This window comes from Prinia subflava, chromosome 5 (assembly GCF_021018805.1).
Source record: "Prinia subflava isolate CZ2003 ecotype Zambia chromosome 5, Cam_Psub_1.2, whole genome shotgun sequence".
Lineage (NCBI taxonomy): Eukaryota > Metazoa > Chordata > Aves > Passeriformes > Cisticolidae > Prinia > Prinia subflava.
The window spans coordinates 6,759,673-6,784,903 of NC_086251.1; the positions used below are offsets into that span (position 1 = coordinate 6,759,673).

At 43.9% G+C, this 25,231-nt stretch overlaps 1 protein-coding gene across 6 annotated transcripts in view; it reads right to left on the bottom strand.

Moving 5' to 3' along the window:
• Positions 1-364: 364 nt before the first annotated feature.
• Positions 365-25,231, bottom strand: part of TEAD1 (TEA domain transcription factor 1) — a 153,103-nt gene continuing 128,236 nt past the window's right edge. For all 6 annotated transcript variants that reach the window (XM_063397904.1, XM_063397905.1, XM_063397906.1 and 3 more), the window contains 4 exons: positions 18,601-18,774; positions 7,973-8,113; positions 6,924-7,076; positions 365-6,263 (listed from right to left, as the gene is read on the bottom strand). In XM_063397904.1, the coding sequence (XP_063253974.1) occupies positions 6,150-6,263; positions 6,924-7,076; positions 7,973-8,113; positions 18,601-18,774 (582 nt within the window). In that variant the 3' untranslated portion in view covers positions 365-6,149. The remainder of the gene's footprint in view (positions 6,264-6,923; positions 7,077-7,972; positions 8,114-18,600; positions 18,775-25,231) is intronic.

A 25,231-nucleotide genomic window follows, 5' to 3' on the forward strand; every position in this document is an offset into this window, starting at 1 on the left:
TACCACTTATTCTGTAATATTTTGAACAGCTCATTCCTGCTTCTGGAATTAAGAGAGGTGGGTGGCTTTTCCCATCGTAATGGTGTGGTTTAAAAGGTGTTTCAAGAAAATCCACCACGGTTTCTTTAGGAAGACACACAGGCAAGAACTAGGATGATGGATTCTTCACTGAACACGGCTTCCAGCCATGCCAGCCTCGAGTGCCGTCCCTCCAGGCTTCTGTAAATCCTGCTGGATCTCCCTTGCACCTTCAGGAAGGCACACAGGCGTTGCTGCAAGTCTGGCCTTGTGCTATTCTGGAATAGGGCCTTGAAAGCTACACCCAACATTAAGAAGAGATTGATGGAAGAGATTACGACAAATGCACAAAACACTTTCATTTTCTTTATTTTCAATTGATACTGTATGAATACAAAGTTTCTAGAAAGCTACAAAAATTCTACCACTTTATCAAGAAGGCATCAAAATGTGTCACTTTGCAAAGACATGAAAACACCTGCAGTAACCGACACAAAAATAGCATTTTTAGAGTGATGAAATAATTGCACTTAACTGTCATGGATATTAAAGTTATCACACATATGTACCGCGAAAGCTAGAATACATTTTTTTTTTTTTACAAAGCACTTTATAAAAAAATTCTCTGCACACAAAACCTATAATTTTCATATTACTATCATACTAAAGATAAATTCACTTTAAAGCCAACACTTAAAACATTTTAAACAAAAAAAAAGGTACCAGTACCTACACACAGACAATAACAAATACAAGAATACTGTACTGCCAAGAGGTTTGACTGAAACTCCTTTTGAAAGCTTCTGCAAATATGTTAAGAAAACATTGGAGAACATTCAGTTTTTTTCCAAGAGCCTTCCCTCACTGTCTAGCCTAGAGGTACTTTATCATCAAAAGGCAAGTTCTACATCAAAAGTTACCAGCAGCAGTACAATATTAAAGTAACCACTGACCATATATGAATATGCTTAAGTCACAAACCCATTTTATACACATTACACAAATAAACATAAAGTGAGAATTCCATTAAGTCATTTACAAATGTGAACAAATGCACATGGCAAAAAAACCCCAAAACAAAACAAAAACCCAACCTGTTTTACATAAAATGTACTGAAGAATTAAAGGCTATTCAGGTTTTCAATGTTATAAAATTCTTTTGTCTTTTTTTTTTTTTCAGGCACATATTGTATTTTTTGTCTGCAGTCATGAGCCTGAATCAGAGGCCCATAAAACAAAACAAAAATAAAACAAAAACACATATTCTGTAAGGAGGTAACAGGGATCCATCTCCTTTTAGTCAACTGAGTGCATTTAAGATTTAATTTACACACTAAAACTAATTACATGATCTCAGCAAGAATGACCTGAAAAGTTAAAAGGTGAAGATATCCAGAGTGTTTCTTGTACTTTGACTTATCCAGCCTCAATCTTTCTTGGGGGGAGCTAAACATCTGGTTATGAAAGATCAGAGGGGGAAAGGAGATCATCCTGAGCAAAGGACAAAGCCGGGCTCTACTCCTCACATCCGCCTGTGCCCAGGCACGTGTATCCTCACGGGAAAAGGAAAGGGGGGACAACATGGGGGCCCTCAGTGTGACCCACTGAGGGCTCCAGGAACCTCCCCGGGGCACGGCTTCGGGCAGCAGGCACGCCCCGGGGCACGGAGAAATAAATAGATACGGATCAGCGCGTCAAATGTCGTATCTGCCTCGCACTGGCCAGTTACTTACATTCAACATTAATGTACACCCTTCATTATTCCCAGCAGCCCGTCCCCTGGGGGCCCCAGGGACAGGCTACTGCCAAGCTGAGCTGTAGCTGTGGTGGAGAGGGAAAGTGAGAAACAGGCATTGGATCTGCGATTCCTTCAAAATAGTGGTGCAGTACCTAAACAAAATCGGTTTGGAATTCAAGTAAGTAAAACTACATTTGTTAGTAGTAATTTTTAACAGCCCCAAATGGTACCATTATGCTTGTTTGAATGAGACAGAGGTGTAGTTTATCAAAAACATTGACTAGTACAGCCAAAATGTTTGGCAATAACTGAAAAAGTATGTTCTGCTTTTTGCCAGAAGTGTCTTTGCCCTACCTCAGTCTCATTGAGTTCAATAGGATTACTTGTCTTATAGAGGTAAGTGAGATTTCAACCTTGAAGGAATAACAAAAATAATATTTTAGAGAAAGGGAATTTGAATTATCACAATATTTACCACACAGTGTCACAATATTTCTCTATATAAAAAGTTAATCTTAGTTTTCATCAAATACTTTAAAAGTCAAGTTAACATTGTATTCACAACTATATAATCCCTCTGACAGCTTTTGGTTTTGCTGATATTTGTTCTTTCTAAAACTGTTAAAATGTTGCTCCTCTTTCCATTGACTTCAGTTGTGGTGGAGACTATGGCCCCCGTTCACAGAAGGCATCAAACACAGACACGTTACTAAGAGGAGCTAATTCTTTTTTTTTTTTCTTCCTAAGACATCATCTGGGAGGAAAACGAAACAACCCTGTGTTTTGAGTCGTGCTGGCCAGTTTCCCCACCAGCACCTTCATCCACAATGCTCACACTCAACATTTCAATGCTTAAACCCACACGATTGCATTTACCCTCGCTATGCTCAGTTCTCCACGCTCCTCTTGTTTGATGCCTCTGACCTTCAGCATGCACAACTTTGTAAACAAAATCTTCTGTCTAAGCAAAGAATCTTCACAGATACCAAAATGTTATTAGAGGAGATCGATGGAGCCATGTTTGTCCACTGAAATTCTGTAGGATACGGATCTCTCATTATGCAGATGCGTGACCGGATGAAGAGGATATAAATGGGAATATTTTCATTTCTATATCACAGATGAATCAGTTGCTGGTTTGCAATGCTGTCAGAAATGGCAAACAGTAGATTTTTCTTCAGCAGGCTGATCATTAGCAAAATCCCTTTGCTATGAATGGTGCTCTTTTGTGAATGGAGGCCTGTAGATTCAACTTATTCCAATAAACCAAAGGCATTACGGTGATAACTAAATATTTTTGGTCTCTCTACAAATTGTCATTATTATGGCAGCACTTTTCTAAGCTGGAATTTCAAACCAAAGGCACTTTCATGCTAGAGTGCAGAAGAGTCACAATTAATTATTTGGTCATGAAATTTAAAAAGGCAGCATTCGTTAATACAATTCACTTTTCACGGAGAACTAGGGATCTGTCACCTTTCCTTTTGGTATAGGCATCTCACTGCAATGGGACTGACTTGTACAGACAGCTGGTTTAGACCAAGCAGTCAAAGAGCGTTTCTGCGGGGGAAAAACACGGGTAGTTTAAAAATGGAACCAATTAATAAAACAATGTATAAAATTTAATGTTAAGAGGCTAGAAGGTACTTCTAATATAATGCTAAGGCACTGCATATTGTAATGCTTTGGCAGCTCTCAATTAAAAGGTTCCTACAAAAAAGTAACAGTAACAAGATAAGTACTTCCAGCTTACAAAAGAGCTCACAGTTTACAGGCAGCCTGTTGGACTACACACCCCACACTCAACAGTTGAAGGATTAAGGCTTTTAAGAATTAACATATACAGGGTATGGATCATTTACAGAAGTGTAAAGAAAAGACGATGGAAGTAGTTTCCCTAACATTACATATGTGAACACCAATAAACATTGTGACTGTTTATACCCTATAGTTATGGCATGTGTAGTGTGCCAGATCCTACTAAAAAAAACTGTACCTGGTTTTGCAAATTGACTTACATACTTTATATGCCTTAAAGAGTTTGCTTGTTATTAAAAAAAAAAAAAATCACCAAACCCACAATTCAAACCCTAAATAAAAGACAACTTTAGAACAAAAACCAAAAAGTAGTTTTTGACTTGTAACACCAAGTGCTTAGAATAAAGGGCTACCGTTAGGCTGTTACAATGCAGTGCTTTTCCTGACGTGATCGTTAGTGTTCAAAATGAGCGCTAAAAGAGACCTTGCCATGGACACGTTTCTCTGTTCACTTCGCAGAGTATCAGCTGAAAGATCATCAGCCCTAATATCCACAAGCAGCTAGACATCTTAGCAACCATCCAAACCTTCCACCTCATGGAGTCAGATCAGGCTGAGGGGCTAAAGCAGTCTCCCTTCCCCTCGGTGATGTCTGCACCCTCCTCGCACCCGAGACCTCACCAGCCTTAAGGGTGATCCTGGTTGGACCCACTACCTTGCCTAGGCTCTAGTCTAGTCCAGACATAAGCTCTAGTCTAGTCCAGACATCTCAACAGTGGGCAATTCTAACAGAAAGGACTATGCAGGAATGTAGTTTAAAGAAAATAATTGGACTTGCTTGTTTGAAGACTACAGCACTGGGCCTGGAAGTAAATGCTACGGTTAAATTGTGCATGGGAACTGTGCTGGTTTTGCATTAAATTGACTTTTGGTAACGAGGAGAAAGTATGATACTACAGGAACATATCATAAGGGGTAGGGAGGAGGGGCCTGCTAAACAAGAGGGCCCTGCTAAACGTGAACTTTGAGCCAGGACTGCAAATAGGCTCTCCTAAGAAGCCTCTTTGCCGATAACTCATCACTGATCCCTAAGGTGGCTTGTGCTTGGTCAGCCTTTCAGACAAATGTTTTGCCTGAGAAGCCTCTGCTGGCCCAGCACCTGCCCAAACAACTTCTGCTTGGGCAACGAGGGGCAGCAGGAGGAGAGGAGCTGAGCACCACCCTCTGTCCTGCACGGGAGGGGTGAGACTGCTGCTCTCTCGAGTGCAGACCCCAGACAATCACTCACACCCGTGGCCGTGGTGCAAAGCCTTACAGTGTTAAAATACCTCCAGCTGTGCTTCACTTCCTGGAGTCTTCCCTGAACTTATCAGAAGGATGAACACTACCACATCCAAGAGGACAGCAGATCCCATGTGGTAGGTGTGTGTTTGTTTCGGATAAGGTCTCTGCCAGACCTGGGGAGACAACTGGGAGAGGCATAAAAGCACCATGATTGAGAGGAAAAGGAGAAAAAAAACATTTCTCCGCTTTCCAATCTTCTTTGCCTGATGTTGGTTGTGATTTTCTAGCGTCTCACAGATATTAAAGCTGCTGATCCTTTCAGAGGTGTGTACACACTCTTCGTTCAAACACATCAGTGTTCTGCTCTCTGTTTGTGAGTGACTCGGTGCTGTCGCAATGTCAGCTGTTTCCGTTCATCTCTTGATTTCAGAGTTGCAAGTTTTTTGCTCAACTTATTAGAAAACATAGTTGTCCATATAAAATATAACCGCACACACGAGACTACATATAATGCAAGTCTAAATCTTCAGTATTTACCTACTTATTGCAAAATGAGCCGTCTTTATCATTAAATAATCAAATTTTCATATTAGTACAATACAACTTTATACTCTTTTAAAATACACTAGATATGTTAGGGGTAGGGGGTGAAATTTTCTTTCTCTGCAATACCTGTTTGAAAGTTCAATGGATTAGAAGATTAGTTTTAGCGTTGAGAAAAAAATACAAAATTTGCCTAATTTTAGGACCTGTCTGTTTCTATCAGGCATTTCTTAAGGCTATATTTTTCATTTGGTTTCAAACAGAAAAATGTTTCATTTTAAAAAATAATTTAGTGAATTACATTCGTCCATATCTTCCACCCTAATTAGTTACAAAGATAACTCTATAGAGATTATTAACTTTGTGTACTCATTTACAGTTATAGCTAAAGATTCATTTCAATTCCACTTGCATTGTAAAACAAGTATTTCATGTTGGAAAAAAACCCAAAATAAATTCTTATAAATGCTGTCAGTTTTTCCCCATGGCAAATGCTCTGTCATACATTTTTCTATCAGAATTAAAAATAGGCCTCCACAGACAGAGGCGTTAGGTTCTTAAATACAGTCTTCCCAAAGAACTGTGGTTTACAAATTTGAAGAACACTTAGTTTTAGAAATAATTTTTACAACTGTACCAGAATTTCACAGCTACAATTATATATGAACACATTAAAAATGACTTCACTAAAACAGGATTTAGAAAAATGTGGGTGAAAGTTGGGCCAGAGGCACTGCCACTTAGTGTTGAGGTTTACAGTCTGTGTTTTGATAAAGAAGTGAAATGAAGTGTATATATAAATAACTGCTCAGTCCTTTACAAGCCTGTAGATGTGATGCTGTGCTCCGTGTTCGCTGTTCGACACTTCGAACACACAAGCCATGCAGAGCAGGGTTTCTTGCGTATCCCTGTTTGTTACCACCTGTGTGGGGAAGGAAGAGGCAGACAGAGCATCACACACCCGGGCACAGCAGGGCTGGAACACGAAGAGACCCGCGGCACCTCAGCCCTGCCCCAATCCCCGGCAGCAGCGGCGCGCGGCTCTGAGAGCTGGCTGAGGTGCCACCACACGGAACGCAAGCTGGGCCACTGCATGGAACCGGCTCAAAGGCCACCACGGGACCCATCCTCTGGGCTTTAGGTCACCTGCTGGGCGTTTGCTGCCTGTTTTCCCCACCCAAGAACTAATTAACACCCCCAAGAACTAATTAACACCGCTAAGCTCAGCAGCACCCAAAGAGCCCCGGTAAGGACACATTAGATGAATGCAATGGTTCAAAGTTACTGCCTCGGGCTCTCCACAAAGCCCTGACTCGAGTGGGAAAAATGGAGAAGTAAGCTGAAATTTGTGGAAAATAACCAAGATGTTTGTTCACGCTCACAGCCAGCTGAGCCTTTTCATCCTGAGCGTCTACAGTGCCCAGTTCCAGGAGAATTATTCTGAAGTCAGTGGGATGGTTTGTTTGGTAAGCAACAGTGACTAAGGGCTTTGGGAACTGATTCCCAACATTACAAGCTGAGCAAGCCCTACAAAGCCTGAGAGTATCTCAGAAGTGGAAAAAAAGAGAAAGCCAGTCCATACCAATAGAATTGTGAAGTTTTCCAAGACGCTGTTCATCATGTATTTCTCTGGTAAATGCTTCAGCTTGTGTATGAAGTTGATCATGTATTCACACATCGGAGAGCGATTTATCCTGTACACAAACCGGCCATTCTCAAACCTTGCATATTCAGTCTGAAAAAAAAAAACCCAAACATTTAGAATGTGGTCATTCAGAGACACAAAATAGTGAGTGGCAAATCCGTTTTTCTCTTTTTTTTGTGTGTAGACAGGAAAAAGAGAAAGTGGTTCAGACACACAGACACGCCTGCTTGCTGACTCCCTGCCTGACCCGTGCAGTGCCTGGCTAAAAATGCAAGGGATCTTAATTATTAGAAATTATAATATCACTACTAGATCTAACCTGCAAATTAACAAACTAAATAGATGAGGATTATAAAGTCCCAAACTGAGTAAAAATTTATTAAGCCAAGAACAGTGGTGAGATGATTTTACAGGAGTTTTGAGGCACCTGTCTGCAAAGGGAACAGCAAAAAAAAGCTTAGATATTTACATTTAAGTGTGCACATACAAACATAAGATATATTATTGCATGACTTAATAGGCAATTTATGAACTACAGAAAGATGTAGGACTACAGCTGCAAGAAAACCAGACTGACTTAGATATCTGAGGGAGGATAAGGCTGTGACTCCTGGACTTCTGCTCTCCAGCTACCAATGGCTCAGATGGTGGTTTATGAGGATTTTTGGCTTTCTCTGAGCTTGGAATAATGCAAATTATTAAAACTTTTTTTAAATTTATGGTCACCATGGTTAGAAAACATATTTAGTTTAACAAGGACCTAAACAGTGACCAGGACATCTGTAAAGGCTCAACCTTCAGCTCTAGGCTAAAATTCCCCTACAAAAACTGTTTTGTACGTGACAGATGTGGGTCTGGGGCTTAGTTCCCATCTGCAATATCACTGTACAGCAAACCAACCAGAGACCTGACCACACCACACAGGTCTGTGCATAGGAAAGGTAAAAAAAAATGATTAAAGGCACATATGCCATCACAACACCCACCTCTACTTTTTCTACTACTTGCTTTCCAAATGAGCAGACTTTGGTGGAACAGGTGATTGTCATGTTTTCTGAGCTCTCATACTGACTGGTGACTCCGTAAAACGCTCCTGTATCATCCTGGATGTTGCAGTTTAAGTCAGCCTGTGGGGAAAAAGGAATGCATGGTGAAGATCTGATTTTTTATTTGACAGGGTGAATAGCATAAGCTGTCATTAATGCACCATTCTTTTCAGAAATAAGGGGGGGGGAGCTTAATGGTGGTGACAGTGACAGTGGAAAAAGTGTGTCAGGGAAGTGGCTGCCTAATTGTTGCAGTAAAAACCTTAGGAAATCAACATTTCATTGAAACTTTAGACAATAAAAGATGTCCCAGTATTTCTGTGGGCTACAGGTGACATTGCTGTCTGGCAGAAAGGAACGATCACCTGCGAGGAGCCTGGCCCCAGAGCCAGCCCCTCCGAAGTGAACCTGCCTTGCCGTCCCAAATTCAGCCGAGCCACCTCACTCCAGAGAGGCCACAGCTCACTTTCTCCTTTCCCTGTCTGAAGGCAATGAACTCCTCATGGCAGAGGGAGACAGCTGGGCACCACAGGATGGGTCTCTGATGAGGCTCTGCCGGGCCATACGGCATTGATTCAGCCAAACACTCGACCCCACGGAGCAGCCTGACGCAGCCCCCAGGCCTCCCGTGTGCACACAGCCGTGCCCACACCAGCAAACACTGCTGGAAGGATTTGCTGCCTTCCACCATGTCCCTGCGGCCTCAGCAACCCCCCAGCTGCCTTTGATAGGTAGCACCAGAGACCAAGACCCGCAGGATCAAGCGAGGAACAGCGCTACCTTCAATTATTCATGGCTGAGTCCAAACCCCGTGCACAGCAGGATTAATTGGGCTACAACGCAACCACACAGGTCACCTGCTGCATCCGGCCTCCCCGGGCCTGCAGCAGTGCCGGAGCTGCTCTGCCACTCTGCTCTTTGACATCATGGACCCATTTTCAAAAGCCCTCCACTTAAAAGCACGCTAATATGGATGCAGGCAGGCTCCAGGGATATGCACAGCTGGATTTGTTGATTCAGGCATTAGCTCTGCTGACATCTTTGATGCCCAGGGAGAGAGTGGGCAGGGTTTCCCTTTTATGTGGAAATAGCTGATCAGCTGCTGCAGCATGACAGCAAAGAACCACCTGAACTTGAAAGTTACACCGAGGTGAGCATTTTAGCAGGGAAATGCACTTCTGCAGCTGTTTCACTTGCCAGTCTAGCTCTGCTTGGTTCTATTCCTAATACAGAAATGGAACACAAAATGCTTGATAGGCATCTTCATGTTTACTGTCAGAGTTTTTAAAAACCCTTCTTACAGGTATGCTTACCTATGCCCCATCCCTGGAAGTGTTCAAGGCCAGGGTGAGTGGGGACTGACCAGGTCTAGAGGAAGGTGTTGGACTTAGGTGATCTCTAAGGTTCCTTACGACCAAACCATTCTATGATTCTACTGTGGAGCACTACTCACAGTTTAGGTTTGTAACTGCTACTTAATTTTTAACTTGGCAACAATTCATTAATCCTCCTCGGTGTCTGCAGCCCTTATTTGTGGTATGGCCTTGTGAGGCAATATTCTGATAACAGCACACACCGAGCTGGTCTGTGGCACAGAGAAGACACAGGTCTAAGATTACTTGGGGCTGGCTCTGTGAATTAATCAGTGCAGCAGCCTCCTGAGGCTTGCACACAGCGGCACAAACAGCCCCACACTCACGTATTTTGCATAAGGGGAAGAAATCCTGTCGCTGCTCCACCTTGCTTGTGGCCCCTGCCCCGCGCCAGGCCAGCAGTTAATGTTTAACGTGCATCTAAAGCAGGGCTGCCACAGGGAGCTGTGAGGAATCGGTCAGAGCTGACAGTGAATCTGCCATTCTCCATCACAGCTGGCCTGCAATCGAAGCCAGGCAAACATCTAAGCACGGCAAACTGCAGCAGCCCCCGGCCACGGCACCGCCGCTCCGCCAGAATTCCCAAAGAAGAGGGATTTCTGCTAAAACAATTGCACTGCTGCAATTAATGATAATAAGAATAGCAGCAATCCCTTAAAATGCAGTTTTTCCTGCTGCTATCACTATTGCAGTTTTACTAGCAAAGCATTTTCTTTCCTTTTAGCTAGGAGCAAAATATTTAAGAAATCATAACCAAATCACCCCTCATAATTTCACGTTGTCAAAAACCGACTGCACAGACCTCACACTTCAAGCTGCAGTAGCAAATGTCTAGAGTTAAAAAAGGATAACTTTTTATCTGGTGCCTTCTGATTTTGAAGCCCATTGAAAAAAAAATCTAATTGTTCTATTTACACGCTGACATCTAACCTGGAGAAGTAACACATGTGGCCATCTGTCACCCTGTTCACTCCCACAGCTCTTCCAGCGCTCGCTGAAATCGCCGGGAGCTCTGTGTACACAACACATCCTGGCTGGGGCCTGATCTTTCAGTGAGGAACACTTGAAACTATCACTCAGCTGTCATGATTTACTCTTATGCAATCACAGCATGGCTGCAAAAGTCCCATGATGATCCTATAGATGAGAATTTATCTTTATGTACTTGTTTGCTCCTTTTTTTTTGAGTAGCGCGCAGTAAAGGTGTTTTCAAGGAAGGACAGAATTCTCTTTGTAAACAGTTTTTACATTCACTAATTGCTGAGATTGCTGAGAGCTGAAGACTCTTCAAAAAAGTCTAACACCAGTATTAAAAAATCATAGGAGTTGGCAAGCACATGCTCTTAAATGAAGGCTTCACCAAAGCCTCTTTTAGTACTATTACAATTTTGTCTTAAAGACTTAGGAATATTATTATGGCTTAAGTAGTAAAGGATTTGTCTAAACATATACATCTGAAAGCTGAATTGTATTTTTTAAACTGATGAAATTAAAATAATTTTTTGCTGGTTTTTTTTTCCTTCTCCAAAAGGTTATGATGAAAAAAAAAAAGGAAAAAGAGAAAAAAAAAAAAAGGGTACCTTTGTGGCTGTGAGAGCTGTAGATGTGGGAATAAAGTGATGTGTTACAAATGAATGCCCTGGCATTCAGCTTTAGCTCCTTACTCCAGTATTGATTCCAGGGCTCGTGTCTACATTTTAGAAGGGATGTTGGAAAATTGGAAAGTGTTCAGCAAAGAGTTACAAGAATGATTTCAGGTCTGGAAAACATCCTTTGTACTGAATGACTAATGAAACTCCATCTACTTACTTTTTCCAAGGGAAGTTTTTCCACAACCTTGTCATAGCCTACAAGTTGCTACATGGGTAAGAGCCTTCTCCTAGATTAAATCTTGCAGGAAAGGGCATTAAAAGGCAGAAAGCTAAAGCTAAGCAAAAGCAAAATGAGAAACAAGGCAGGGGCTGGTAACCCTGATGGCCATGGAATGCTGACATAATTCTCAGATGAGGAGAAATCGCTGTTACTTGGGGTCTTTTTTAACCAACTGGGTGTCTGACAGGGATGCTGTAGTTCAAGTAGGCTTGGTATTGTCCAAAGGCAAACATTCCTTAGCAAGGTTCATTGCCTGAGCTACATGACAGGCAGGACTACATAAACATAATAACAAAACTGAAATACAGAAATTTATCTTATTAGTCTTCTCCTCATAATTTCCTGTTTCAGTGATCCTGGTGAAAAAGGTGACAACAGCCAAGCCTCTGGAGTGCTGCTACCAGCTCTGGTGCATTATTTCCATGGTGCTCTGTCTCCACTGTTCTTTCTCCTGCATTTCAGACACAGGTTGGAAGATCTGCTGGGCTGTAAAACAGCCTTCCCTCCTGTACAGCTTCTCAGGCAGCGGTGCTTTGGGCTCCAGGCACTGGAGCTTCAGGGCACTGTTGCTCCCTACACAGATAAATAACTTTTTGAATGGTGACTGCAAATATATTGGCATGAGTTCAAATATTACGTCATTTCATTCGTTATGGGATGATCATGTGTGATGAACAGGAGTCTGTTTAAAGATCAATACAATTTAGGGGGGAAAAATCCCAAAACCACAAATGGAATTTCAGATTTTTTCCTTTACTTTCAAGACTAAAACTCTAATTTAGATTTATTTCTGAGCACTGAGTTTTATATTAGCCGAATGCACTTGGAGGTGGAAGAGGCACTCATTTCTGGCACCCTATCTCCAGTGCAAGAGCATGATTAATTCATTAATAAAGCACAGCTTGTCAATGGGTAGTACTGGAAATATTACATATTAAGAGCACCAAGCGTTTGATACACTGAATGGAGAAGTCTCTGCCAGTGTGCTGGAGCTTGCACCTAAAGAGAGATGGTTGCAACCAAAATAAAGAGTAAAAATAAATTAAAAAACCATCTTCCCATTCCTTTCCCAAGAGCTCTCAGGCTCTGTGCTACAGGCAGGGGCAGAGGGTAGAGCGCTTGTGTCATAATAACAGCTTTGGCTAACAGAAAAGCAACTCCAGCAAAAACTGCTGAGGAGAGTCTAAATCCATCCTGCTGAGTAGAAGGAAAACAGCACCTACTGGAAACAGTGGGATTTGGGGAGGGCCAGAGCAGCTTGCCCTGGCACTCAGCAGTTACCATTAAGTACGTAAGGTCACTTATTAACAACATATAGGTCTGAGCAGCTGCTGGCTGTGGGGAGGTGTGCTGCCCATGTGCCTCCCCTCCTCCTCTGCAGAGCTCCACCAAAGAGCAGGGATTCCAAGCTGTGGAGCAATTTTTTCCAAGGGGAGCATCTGGGCCGTTGGCACGTGGCTGTGCAGCTCAGGAATGGTGTCCAGGCCTGCCACACGGCCGGGCTGGTGACGGACAGGCCGTGCTGCTCCTGCCCCGCAGCCCTTCCACTGCTCACCTCAGCACCACGCCAGCTCCCTGTGCCACAGGCCTGAGGTGGGGAAAGCAAATGGATGTCTGCTTTCTTCCATATCTAATTTGTTTTGCATACATTTGCATGCTGGCCATGGAGCCGTTCGTGTTCCGGGCCCCATTTGTGAGCCGCGGATCATTTGCCAGTCAAGCTGTGTGTGTCTGTGTGTGTGTGGAGGGAACTCCAAGATTCTGGATTATGAAATATAAATTACATGTAAAAATAGAAAGAAAGAAAGAAAGAAAGAAAGAAAGAAAGAAAGAAAGAAAGAGGGGGAAAAAAAAGAAAAAAAAAAAGAAGGCAGTAGCCACAATTGTGTGTGTGTGAATGAAGGGCACAAAGAATCTCTGCACCTTTTAAGGCGGCTGGAAGCACATGGGGATAAATTCAGGAGGGGGTGGGAGGAGACCACAGGCACAAGCCATTTCTGAACACTGATTACATGGGTAAATTGTTTGTTCCAGTGTATCACAAAGAGAAGGAGCATTATTTTTCATGCCACAGCTGTTTTGAATAAGAATAGGAATAAACTTAACTATCCTCCTCATGTTACTTACCACTAATTATGGCATATATTTACATCTATAAAACAGTGAAATTTTGGGAGACATAATTTAATGCCCCTTTATTGTGTAGATTCCTTTATTTCCAACCCACATTTGAATTTCAAAAATGTTTAGGACTTCAAAGCATCTTTAAAAGCTTGCCCTAATTATAATATGCATTACTTTCTAAAACTCCTAGTTTGCATTGCAGATTCCTGCAAATAGAGGCATTCATTTTAAACATCAATTAATATCATCCACGCATCTTCAGATGAGTTCGGGTCTTTGTTTTGGAGTTGCACTGAGCTCTGGCTAAGCTTTCCTCAATTAAAAGAATAGTTCAAGCTACTGCAAACACTTAAAATTAAGCCAGTGGATCAGATCCATGGAAAGCCTGACAGGCCAACATTAATTTATATCAGTTCTTTTTTCCTGTGTTACCAGCGAGAGAGCATCCATCCTCCTTTCAGATACATTTGGTTATTCAGATATACCTGTGCCTGTAGCTGCAGAAATCAGAGTTCAGGTTGGCACAGAGCATCTGGCAGTGTGAGAGACACAAAATCCCAGCGGGTTATTGCAAGGTGTGCTTACACCAGCATTAAGGATCCCAGTGGAGGCAGGGCCCATTGCACAGTGCTGCAGGTTACATGGAAAAGCCCTGCAAAAACTGCCTCGAAATTTGCAGCTGGGGGGGTTGAGGCAAAACCTGAGAGAGAAATCACAAAGTAACAGCAGCAGAATTAGTCTAGGAGGCCTAAGTGTATTGTTCAGAATTCGAGAATTTAAGTAGTGAGCTGTCAGTGGGGCTAGCACTAGATATGAACATGGATAGAACCAATAAAAGAAACCAGCACAGGCACCCTGTGCTGACTTAGCTTTTAGACAGGCTAATTGGAACCGCAAAGAGCAGAAAACTTTGGGGCTATTCCCAAGTCACAAAAACAGTTTAAATACAAACTAACCACCAGGAACATCCACCATACTCAGATTAAGGTTAGATGGCACAAATCATTCCTGGTTGTTTTGTGTAGATTGGGTTTAGTCCCATAAGGTGAGAGAAGCAGGATTGTGCAATCAACCAGGGAAAGGTTTCCTCTGCAGATATTCTCCAGCCCCTCCTGAATTCTGCATCAGTGTTCTAGGACAGCTTTTACATTTATTTAGGAACCATTATTTTTGTTTTAACTCTATAACCTTGTAATCTCGAGTCTCATACCCCTGTCACACAAACTTCCTGTGCCACACCGTTAGGACGTTGTTCCTTATTTACAGCATACCAGGTGAAACTCCTCAATAATTGTAGAAGTCTGTCTCTGTGGCAATTTCCCTGAGCTCTGTGTTTCCCAGGAACTGCCTGGGATAAAGCAGAGGAACAGAGTCATTGCACTGCAGGGACAAGGACCAGGGCATTGCATTGCAGGGTGCAGGGCTGGTTGTTTGAGGTGGTGTAGGAGGAGGAGTCTCTTCTTTTTGTACCTCCTGCACGGTTAGGTAGGAAGGGGCCCAAAAGGGTGACATCCAGATGTGTCACCAGGATCAGGGCCAGAGCCTCATCCATTCCCAGCATCAGGTTGTGTTTCCCATGAGATACAATCTGCATGAACCAATAAAGCTCTGCAGAGCCAAGCAAACTTTGCTTTGTACTCCATCCCAGTGCTCCCTTGCTAAGTCAACTCCACAACTGGCAAGTGTCTTCTTGCAAGATCTCAGACCTTTCCCTCCCACTTTTTTTGTAATCAAACCTTATTACCAAAACCAGGACAACAGGGAATACTGTGCTGGTGAGCAGCCTGAAGCAGAACGAAATGGGAAAGAGCCAGAGGAATATTCTTCCCAGCTACCAAAGCTCAGCTGCTTTCTGCCTTAGTCATCCTCAGCACAAGGACTCATCTGTGGTCCTCCTGTTTCCCATACACCCATTCCACAGCACGATTAATGTCTGAACAAAATACCCTTTGTGCTGCCTCCAGTGGCCTGCTGACTGCCCTGAGATCCATTTGCAGGGTGACCATCCCCTCTGGCACCAAATCCTCACCTTCACTTTCCTGCTTCTCACATCATGACACTCTCCCGCTTCCCTTCTCTGGTTTGCCTTGACTTCTTTCACTCAGACCCTGCCTTTCCTTCACTGATTCTCCTGAGAATGTTTTCACACCTGTACTGATCTGCCCAACCAAAATTCACTTTCCTCTTTCACCCACCAAAACAAGGACTGCCACGATCACCTAGGATGCAGGAGCTTACAGAGCTGAGGAAATGATCGGTGGCTGCATGGTAATGAAGGAGGAAGACAACAGAAAGGGTGGGAAGGGGGAAACAGGAAAATAAATGGTGAGACAGAGGATTGGGACTAAGCAATAACCCCAAAACATGAACAGAACCCGGGAGGAGGTGAATTTACAGAGCAGGAGGAGGTAGCAGATGATGAGAGAGTAGATTCTTATTCAGAACCGGATACCTAATTCACCAAAATTAATCTGTTTTCATATGAATAAATTTGAAGCAATTTATAGGGTCAAAACCACTGTCAGCAACCTGTGCCAGCTTTTCCCTGGTGATATAATGACTGTTTAAAACAGTTTTTCAACACTCCCCATAAAAACGGGAACGGCATCCTTTTTTTTCTGAAGAAATGCCCCATTGGGGTGAAAGAAATAAAGGACAGTGAGCTGACCATTTAGGATCGAATTCTCATACCCAATTAGACAGCTATCTTCTGTTTTTCCTGTACATATTCCTACATACATTTAGGACTGGGGGCCACTGGTGTGAAGTTTATTCCTAGAAGAGCACTCATTGTGACTCTTGCAATGCTCAAACACTACCCCAGGCACCTTCTCTGTGCCTCACTCACTTGATGAGAGAGAAAATCCACTGGTCTATTTTAAGATCATGGCTCAGGAAAGTGTTCTCACCACATTTTTAATGTATAACTCAGAAGGATGTTAGCACCGTATGCTTTTTAATCTCTAAGTTAATACAGCACAAAATTGTATTAAAAAGCCATTATGTTGGAAGGCATGGTGAGGTTAGGAAATGTTGGATTGAAGTTGCCTGCACATCCTGACTGCTGAACTGTATCATGTCACAGGCTTCAGCTACACAACTGCACACTCACCCTCTGAACACCTGCACAACGTTTCTCTGTCTGCTGTTTCCTGAACACTGCTGAGCAGTGCTGTGCTGAGCAAGGATTAGACATTCCATAGGGGCTTTTTTCATGGCATCACCTTGACACCTTCTAACAGCCATGAGCCTGACTTGTCAGCAAGTGCCTGAGGAGAAGGGGTGCCACCACCCCCACACCATGGATGTGGGACAGACAGGAGTGCTAGAGGTGTGCACTTCCTGTAGGAGACAAAGTAGAGAAGGCTGGCACTCAAATTTTCAAATTGGACAACAACAGGAGAACAACACAGACCTCAATGATCCAAAGAAGGTCCCTACTGGCTTTTGATCCATGCATCCAGCATGCCTGAAAATCCATTTCCACATGGAGAAAAAGCAGAACATACAATACATCAATTACCATATCACAAATCTCTGCTGCGTCCACGTCTAGTATAAAGTCTGAGGCTTATCATCCTCTGTGGGAAATGAGAACAGGCATGTGAGGCCACATTCATTTTTGCCAGTGTGTCTTGCAAATATTTATTATGCAGAGTGGATTGGAGAGATGATGGTCTTCAGCTCAAGACAAATTTCACAAGGAAAGATATTTGGTGGTCACAGACCCATAACTCTGAGCTCTGTTCCTCTGCAGCCAGGTTTCTCCTGTTGTTAGGTTTGTCCTGTTCCCACCTCTCAGAAACCTTTTTTGCTGTACTTCATCCCTGTGTTTCCCTGCAGGCTCCTTATGCCAATGCCTCCCTCTTTTTGACCCCACATTCTCACCTGCCTGTTCCAGGTGCTCCCTGTGTTTCAGCTCCCTCTCCTCTGCTGTCTCCTCTTTCTGGCCTCCTTGCTCAGCCAGCCCTCAAATACTTGGTCTACAGTATCTGGTCCCAGGCCCAGTTTTAAGCCCCATGAATTTCCCAATGGGTTTCTTCTGCAGTCCAGCACAGCTTCTCTCAGTGGCTTAGTCCGTCCACATCCAAATTTGAGAAAGAAAGAGTTTCCCTCATTTCAGCTTCCACTCCTAAATCTGGTGCCACAGGAGCTCTTGGAAAAAGATGAAGTCTAGGGGATTTATAAGCTGCAGAGTATTTCAAATCCAACAGATAAATGCCAGGAAATCTGACCATAAGCAGTGGCTCCAGATCAACCTTTTCTGGTTTCAGCCTCAACCTGTCCACCCTGTAATTAAACCCTGAATATGCCTCTTTTACTGAAGTTTTAAAAGAAAAAATTAAATGCTTGGATGATAACTGCTGCTATGAAAAGGAGTATACCAAAAAGAAATACCCCAACAAACCAGTGATAATAAAAAGCTTTAGTATAAGCATGAGGCTCATCCTGCAGATTTGCTGATCCTTTTGGGTGAATCTTTTCGTAGTTTAGTGGTGGACTTGGCTGATGGTTGGACTCAACAATCTTAGAGGCCTTTTCCAACCTAAACGATTTTATTATTTTGTGATTATATCGCTAACACGAGATTTTGCAAATACAGTAAGACAAACCTGGCTTATTAATGACATTTATCACAACTAGATCAACACGCAGCATCCCAGCCCTCCATTCAAGTTATTTTTTCACCCTTGCTCTGAATATGATAAGTTATGGAGCAGAGTCCTACAGCAGACTAATAAAAAGGCAAGGAGAAAGCAGATGTACTTCAAGAAGACCCTCCCAGGTTCACATGGTGCAGACAGGACCATCCTGCTCGGTCCTGTCTGCACCAGGGTGGGCGGATGGCAGCACTGATCCTTGCACTGCTTGCGTTCGGCGGAGGGTACACCTGGGAATGAGGCAGGCTCCATTCCCGTGCTTCTCCTTGGACCACTAGATGGCAGTTCCCCATCTCCAAAGGGGGCTCTGGGTACCTGCTGGCTGTGCCCAGCAGCTGCAGAGCCGGCCAGAGCTGAGGCTCATCTGCTCCTGGGGAGCTGTCAGCCATGGGGCCGGCGTGCTCCTGAAGGGCAAACAGCCTTGCACCGGTGCACGGTACCAGAGGGGATTCCCCCAGGCACCCCCAGGTGCTGAACACCTCATGCAGCCCTCCCCGACAGGAGAGGTGCCCCCCGCTCCCCGCCACGCCTTACTCACCCAGAACTTTACGAGGAAGAAAGCGTTTTGAGGCCCCTTCCCAAAGAGCTCCTTCAGGCCGCCCTTCTTCTCGGGAAACTTGTCGTAGATCTGACGGATGTCCACCGACTCGAGCAAGGGGTCGCTGTAAGAGTGGTTGGCGTGTCCAATGTGCACGAAGAGGTGTTTATTGTACTGCAAGGGAGACACAGGAAAATCAGCGCTCTGGGAGAGGAGCAGAGGGTTGCTACGGCAGGGGGCCGGGCTTTGATGGATTAAACGACTCGCACGTCGCTCCCGGGACTGGGATTTTCTGCAGTATGGTTTTCCACGAACAACTTCACTGATTGTGTCACAGACCCTTGTGAGCAAGGGTCAACATCAAAAAACCCCCTGTGTCCCCACTGCAAACCCCAAAGCACGGGTCTCTGCAAGGGGGTAATTTACACTGCAAGACCCAGGGGCAGCACGGTGATAAAAAGCCCTTCACTGAGCATAAAAAGATGAATGCGCTCAGGAGGAAAGCCTATTTCTGCTCCTTTAAACAGTGCCTTTTAATGTCTTGTGTCCTCTGAGCCTGAATTTCTGCTCGTGCCACAAGACCCCACTCATGCACGCTGCCTGCTTCTCTGCTAAAAGCTCCAAACCTCTATCTGCAGCACATCTCAGCTAAAAGAGATGGAAGGATTTCCTTTTAACTGCAGGATGACAGTAACAAGAAGGCAAATTACTCCATGTCGCTGTTCCTATAGACATTGTCCTGTATTTTGACCCATGTAATATTAAAGAGCCCAACTTTTCCCCCTTCCCTCGGGAGCCAGCTCTGGAGATGGCCATCCCTCCCCAAACACATTCAGCTTCATTTTCCTATTTCTTAACTTCATCCCTTCACAGCCCATTATAATCACAGGAGTCACCTGGGCGGTGCCACTCCTGCCTGGGGGAAATCCTTGGCCCAGTGAAGTCCACTCCAAAGGAGTCCAACATGATCTTTTAGGGGCTGCTGTTCCTCCAAGAGAACCTTTCAGAACCACTTTTAGTGGAAGGATGAACACCAAAGAGGCTCCACCAGGAGCTCAGCTCCTCCCAGGGTCACGAGCAGAGTGAAGGAGCTCCAGGTGACAGGATTAAACACTGAGGGGTTTTCACCACGCAGATCACAAAACACTCTGCTAACTCAGTTAAGGGGAAGCTGATATGCAGTCAATGAACACCAGAGAACCCTGTCACATTGAACAGATGCTGTATATAAGGGGCAATTCCCAAAAGCTAGGAACAAATAAAATATTTAAAACCCCAAAGCAAACCTCATTTAAGCTATTTTGTTTACAATGTACCTGCTGAATGAACAAATTGAAGTGACAAATCTAAATGAATTGGGCAACCACTCAGAGCTTTCCTTCGGTGTGAGCAGAGTCTTCCCTAGCAGATGTCCAAAACTCTGGGGAAAAGGAAATGGACTGGCTGGATTTCTGCACTTAGGAAATGAAATTGAAATCTATTAAAAAATCATCTAGCAGAGTGAAATCTGAATTTAGAACCAGAGAATACTCATCTGGGTATGGGACCAAAATTGAGATAGAGCCTGTGGTTTGGGTTTTTTTTTGCAGGGTTGTATTTCTCTCTAAATTGTGTGGAAGGAAAAAGGAAAACATAACATCTTATTAAGGCATTTCCACAAGCAAAAAAAATTGAGGATTGTTTCCTCTCAGTCTTCCCTGCTGGAGTTGTTCCAGGTTGTACAAATAACCACATTTTTATGGAAACAGGATCGAAGGCTCCTGTAAATTGCCCCCCTCCCCAAAAGCTCTCCTAGCCCAAAGATGGCTGTGGAGGGAAGGGGGAAGGGAGAGCTGTATTTTACAGTTTGGCCACTGCAAACTCCCAAGACAATTCGCACACTGTACCTTGTTCTGCAAGCCAGGCAAACACACAAATTGCTCAGTATCCCAACTTCAGTAAAAGCAAACACATTTACAGGGGCACGGCACGTGAAGTCTTAATGCTCTTTAAATATAAAGGCAGAGTTGGAGGCAGCTGCAAAGCTGCCACAGTTGTCTGCTGAGCTCGCCAAAGCACCAGATGCTGCTGCAGCAAAATTTCTGAGCGGGTACAGTAGGACAGATGGTATGACATCACCTGACAACATTCTTAGGACAGAAATGTTTATTTTGATATTGCAATGTGTGATTATTTTCTCCTTATGTTGCTGCAATTCCTATGCTAAGTATACAATCATTACTAAGCTAATTAGACGTGGCATATTTCTGCGAACTAACAAACGAGAATGCAATATTGGAGCAGGGTAAATGGATACTGAAATGATCCCTATCATTTTTAGACAAACATGCACCATGACAGGAACTGATGCATAGATAAAGGCAAAGGAGCAAAGTTTTCTGCTTATATTTCTGAGCCCATTAGTGTCTGAAAAGCTTGAAAACATCCTCATTACACTGAGAATTCACTGTTGATTTAGACTGAGTATTCCAGAGTCATTGAAGTATATTAGTTGCTGAGGAATTTACTCACTGTGCAGCATTTAAAGGATTTGCATCTGGCACCGGGGCAATAATGTGCTTTAGATGCCATAAACCATCACAAGTCAAATCCTGTATTTTCTAAGTACACAAGCACACAAAACCAGGAAGAACATTTTCAGCCCCGTCTCCTGTGTCTGCATTACACGACATGCCCTGGAGATGGCCGCCTCTTAAAGCTGAGCTCCTTCCCTTAGAAAAATTCTAACTATCCAAAGAATGCAGTAAAGCCATGAAATATGACTGTTGTCAAATAATACCACGAGAAAAATTATAATCCACTTAGGAATTTAAAAGAACCAAGACAAATTGCCAATGGCAGGGGATGCAAGCATTTAAGCTGGTGCAGAACAAAGACAAACCACCTACATCTGCTTTCTCAGCCAGCACATGTATTTGTAAGAGCTCCTCACCAGTTTTGCACTTATACTCTGACACAACCATACAGACCAGCACCCATGCACAGGGTGATGCAGGTGCTGAGCAAGGTGGAAGGCAGTGGCCTGAGAGGGGGCAGCTGTTTTCTGTGGGAATGACCTTGCCCATGGGCACAGCACCCTGAGGGCAAGGGTGCTGCACCCTCCTGCTGCCCCCAGGGGCACAGCCGTGATTTAACCCTGCCAAATCCCACTGGCACGGCTGGAAGTCACCTGTCTGAGCAGGGATTGTGCCTCTGGGGGGAGCAGGAGCCGGGTGGGGTGGGCTGCCTGGAACCCAGGCTCTGGTGTATCAGCAGTCTGTGTGCAGCTCTAACCCACAGCCTGCCCAGCTTCAGCCCTGCTGCCTCGCCGTATCTCGTAAATCTGAAACTCTTTAATTTCCTGCTGATGTAAGAAAATCACTCGGTCTGCCAACAAGTTTTCTTATTTCTACCAAAACACTAGTAACTGAATATTTAACTCCTGCTGCTGTTGTCCTCCACTGAAGCAGACTGAGAGTTATAAACATGACATTTTAATGCTGTAACTGGAGTCTGTACCAAGTCCTGTTGTTAAGGTTTTTAACACTTTCCTGTGAAATGTTAACTGAACTTTCTGTGCTGTGTGCTACGATACAGCTGTGTGGGCAACCTGGTGTTTCATGGACCTCCCTGCACGCTGATCCTGCCTGGATCAGCTCAGGGATTGAATCAGAAAGTAAAAGGGGATTTTGGGTGACTTGATGGTTGCAGAAGTGGAGAGGTGGGTGATGAGGGAAGGCAGTTCCCTGACACCTTAATGTTGCCCAGCACCTCCCAGCTACTGCCCCAGCAGTCCCAGCGTGAAACTGGGACTTGCTGGTTGGGCAAGGTGCTTGCACAACGTTTCCATCAGCTTTTCTGCAACAGTGACCATGCATCATTCAGTTCTGGCTCGTCTGATTTAAGACCCTGCAGTCCCAGTTCCAGAAGTGCTGAGTGCTCAAATGGGAAAATTATGCCTGACTATAGGAAGCTCTCAATAACGTTAAGTATTCTGCAAAATCAAGCTCATGACAAATCAAAGGGGACCCTCAAAATCAGTGGCCCATTCATTCTTTTGCACCTGAACTTCTTGGTTTGTCAATTGTGAGTAATAATGCTCCTTCATCCAAAAAGACTGCACCAGCACATCTGTGAAATGCAAATGGAGGGAATTAATAATTCCATTTGGAAGGGAGGTTAGACAGTGCACAGCGAGCAGGGCACGGGGCCACGCATTTCAACAGCAGAAGAAAACAAACTACTGAATAGTTGCTTATCAAAGAAGGGCCATCTACAGCTCCACTGAATGCGGCAGAGGAACAAATAAACACGTGAGCATGTCATTATCTGCTCTCTGCAGAGCAGAGCAGAGCAGGGGGATATTTCCCAACTCCTGAGAGCGGTTTTGGGGTGGGTGCAGGGCTGGGGGAAGCTGTTGGATAAGCTGGGGAGATGCAGGGCAGAGGCACAGCCAGGTGCAAAGCCCCTGGGGTGAGCCAGGACGGGTGCTCGGGGCAGGCAGAGTGGGGAATTCACAGCCACAGCCCTACCCCACTCTAGTGCCAACCCAACCCATGTGTCCCCTGCAATTCCAATTCTGCTGGGAAATTTCCCTGGCAGAGGATTTGAGGAGAGGAAGCGAGGTCCATGAAGGCAGCAGCGAGAGCACAGCTCCAGCAGGCTTTCCATTTATCCTTTGGGGGATAAATGCTGCTGGTCTCCCAACACAGCTAACCACGTTCTGGCCCCAGCACCCTCCCTGCAAAGTCCATGTCCTGCTCCAGCTGGGCTGGGGAAGCTGGCCTGGCATTTCCATCGTGTCTCCATGGGTCCCCCAGGAATCCTGCCGGATGGGAAGGCTGCTGCCATGCCACAGTTCCACCACTGGAGCCTGTGTCAATACTGGATCTCTTTAAAGTGCTGCCTTGGCACTTCTGACTAGGGACACTCAAAAATGAACACTTCACAGAGTATGACATTTGCAGCCCAGGGCCAACATGCAGCTCTCCAGCATGGCAAAACAAATGAGCCTTGTGTTTAGCAAAACTTTTTCTGATTCCAGATTAAAATGACCTCAAATCCTGAGTCTGTGACTCTGAGATGTTCATCCTAATGTGACTTTGCTTTCTTGTCCTTTCACATCACAAAGACACTAAACCAAGGACTTCCTTGTGAGTGAAATGCTGGACTGCTTTTTATACTGTGTACAGGGAGTACAGAAAGGATAAACAATCCTTGCAACAATGGATACTGTTCAAGGGTGGAAGGCTTCTTTTGAAAAGATCTCATTTATTTTTCATCACTTAGGTGGTTTGATTAACTTTGGTGAATTTTACTGCATTTGGCTAATGATGGCAGGCTGTTTTTACGGCCCTTGAGCAATTGCTTTCCCTTTCTGGTTCTCAGGCACAATTCTCCCCGGGCTCACAAAGTCCTTTTACAACAACAATAAAACCTGAATTAAAACATAAAGAATGTTTTATTTCTTCACCACTTTTTAAAATACATTTTGAAATTTGGACCTAACGCAATCTGACAGTTTGGATGGGTGGACTAATACTGAAAATGTCCATCAGCCATGTTACTTATAGCTCTATATAGATATCCTGAATGTAAAGCTGTCTGAAGTGCTCACAATTTAAATAAATGTGACAGCAAGAGCCAGAAACCTCAAAAAGGAAGAGAAGAAAGGGCTTTTCTTGTTGGGTGGTGATAGGGTTTTTTCCTCTGATTGAAAATCAAGCTTGAGTGTATATCTACATAAATACATACATACATATATAAATATTTTGAATTATTCTTATTTCAGTTGTAGTCTTTGAATGTTATATCTCCTTGTGTAGCAGCCTGTTGCTTAGATCCTTTCTAACCTGCTTGCATGCTTGGTTTATATTTGTTAGGGAACATGGGATTGCTTGGTTTAAGCATTTGTCCTGAACTTTCACAGAACCACTACAATAAAAATGGAAAGCCTCCATTAAGGAAAACCTGCCTTGGAAGCAACAGATGGGCACAAAAAACTGCTCCATCTGCTGAGAATGGAGTTATATAGGGCAGGCAATAATCAAAGCTAACTGAAATGCTGCTGCTTGGACCTGCAAGGGAAACTTCTATGCAGCATTTAGGAATTGTACTTAAGCACAAAATGCCACAAAAGGAAAATACAGCTTGACATTTGTAAGCTGAATTGATTTTCATGTAAAAGGAGGAGCAATTTTACCCGTCCTCAGTTGCAGAGTCAGTATTCCAATATTTTGCAACTGTGCCATCTCGTGTTCCCCAGACTATCTTCTGCCATGCAGAGTTACAGAGAGGGTTGCTTATTGTTTCCTTCCTATATTTTTCTGTTTTGTAAATGGAACGATTTTGTGTCTAGACAAGGAAAAAGATCAACAGCTGTCCACAAGTGAGAGGATTCTATGGAGCAGATTTCCAACCTTCCAGAATTCCCACTCTAAACTAAAGTACTAAACTGCCTGGCATTGAGTGGTGCGTTTTTTTTTATTTTTTGGTTATTGTTTTGGGGTCTTTTTACTTTTAAACGCCAATGCCTTTGGAAGAGCCACAGAAATGCTGAATGTCCCACTCCTACCAGGAATTCCCCATGGGTGGACCTTTGTGCCCATGCACAGTCCCACTGCAGGCCATGGGAGTCACCATGCCAGACAAA